This window comes from Oryx dammah, unplaced genomic scaffold, assembly GCF_014754425.2.
Source record: "Oryx dammah isolate SB20612 unplaced genomic scaffold, SCBI_Odam_1.1 HiC_scaffold_10272, whole genome shotgun sequence".
In the NCBI taxonomy this organism is placed as follows: Eukaryota; Metazoa; Chordata; class Mammalia; order Artiodactyla; family Bovidae; genus Oryx; species Oryx dammah.
This window is the reverse complement of record NW_024079718.1, coordinates 1-1,093: the sequence shown is the minus strand read 5'-3', so window position 1 is coordinate 1,093 and position 1,093 is coordinate 1. Positions and strand designations below refer to the sequence as shown.

Sequence of the window (1,093 nt, the reverse complement as noted above, 5' to 3'; positions counted from 1 at the left end):
GCCCAGGGCCCGGTGAATGCGCAGCCCTTGGGGGCCGAGGCAGGGGTGGCTGCATCTGCCTCGGCCTCCTCCCCCACAGTGTCGTCCTTAGGCACTGGGGAGTCCTTGCCCCAGGAAGCGCTGAATGAGATGATAGCTAGCCTAATGCAGTTCCTGCTCCTCAAGTGTCGAGCCAAGGAGCCGACCTCCCAGGCGGAAATGCTGAATAGGGTCCTCAGGGATAACCAGGAGTACTTCCCGGTGGTCTTCAGCCAAGCCTCGCAGTGCCTGCAGCTGGTCTTTGGCGTGGAAGTGAAGGAGGTGGACCCCAGGGAGCACATCTACATCATGGTCCCCATCCTGGGCCTCACCTGCAACGCAATGCTGAGCAGTGGGCAGAGCATCCCCAAGGCCGGCCTCCTGGTGCTGGTCCTCATCCTGATCATGCGGAATGGATACCGTGCCCCTGAGGAGAAGGTCTGGGGAGCACTCAGCAGATTGGGTGTGTGTGCCGGGAGTGTGCACTGCATCTTTGGGGAGCCCAGGACACTTCTGACCCACGTGTGGGTGCACGAGGGGTACCTGGAGTACCGGCAGGTGCCTTACAGCCACCCTGCTTGCTATGAGTTCCTGTGGGGTCCCCGGGCTTATGCGGAGACCAGCAAGCGGGAAATCATGGCATTTCTGCTCAGGGTCAAACAAAGGGCTTTGAGGGCCTTCCCACTGCAGTCTGCAGAGGCTGCGAGGGAGGATGATGAGGCAGACTGAGCCAGAGCAGCATCCAGGTGACCCTTCGCTCTGAGATTGAAGAGGGAGCGGTCAGCCTTCTCAGAAGTGAGGGCCTGGGGCAGTTTGGGGAACCAGTGTGTAGCTTCATTGCATTTGTTTTCTGTATGATGACATGGAGAGTCACCAGTTATCCTTAGAAAATTTTCAAACTTTGATTGTTTTCATAGAATGCTAAATAAACTTCAGTGTCGTAGCTTCGTGAATGATGCTGGTCACAGTGCATTTGCGCTTACCCAGTTTGTGAGCAAGAGTTTTGCTGTTTTGTAAAAGATTGGAAACTCTTCCATTGTATTTTGTGGTCCTGAACAGGATGCAGTGGAATTGG

At 55.7% G+C, this 1,093-nt stretch overlaps 1 protein-coding gene across 1 annotated transcript; it reads left to right on the top strand.

The window, feature by feature from the left end:
• The first annotated feature begins 6 nt into the window (after positions 1-6).
• LOC120860142 (melanoma-associated antigen 10-like) lies at positions 7-971 on the top strand. Its single transcript, XM_040235949.1, has one exon. The coding sequence runs from the start codon at positions 130-132 to the stop codon at positions 745-747; it is 618 nt and encodes a 205-aa protein (XP_040091883.1). The 5' UTR covers positions 7-129; the 3' UTR covers positions 748-971.
• Positions 972-1,093: the final 122 nt, after the last annotated feature.

Coding starts and splice junctions, on each gene's coding strand:
- LOC120860142 (XM_040235949.1), top strand. CDS start 130: ATGATAGCTAGCCTAATGCAGTTCCTGCTCCTCAAGTGTCGAGCCAAG.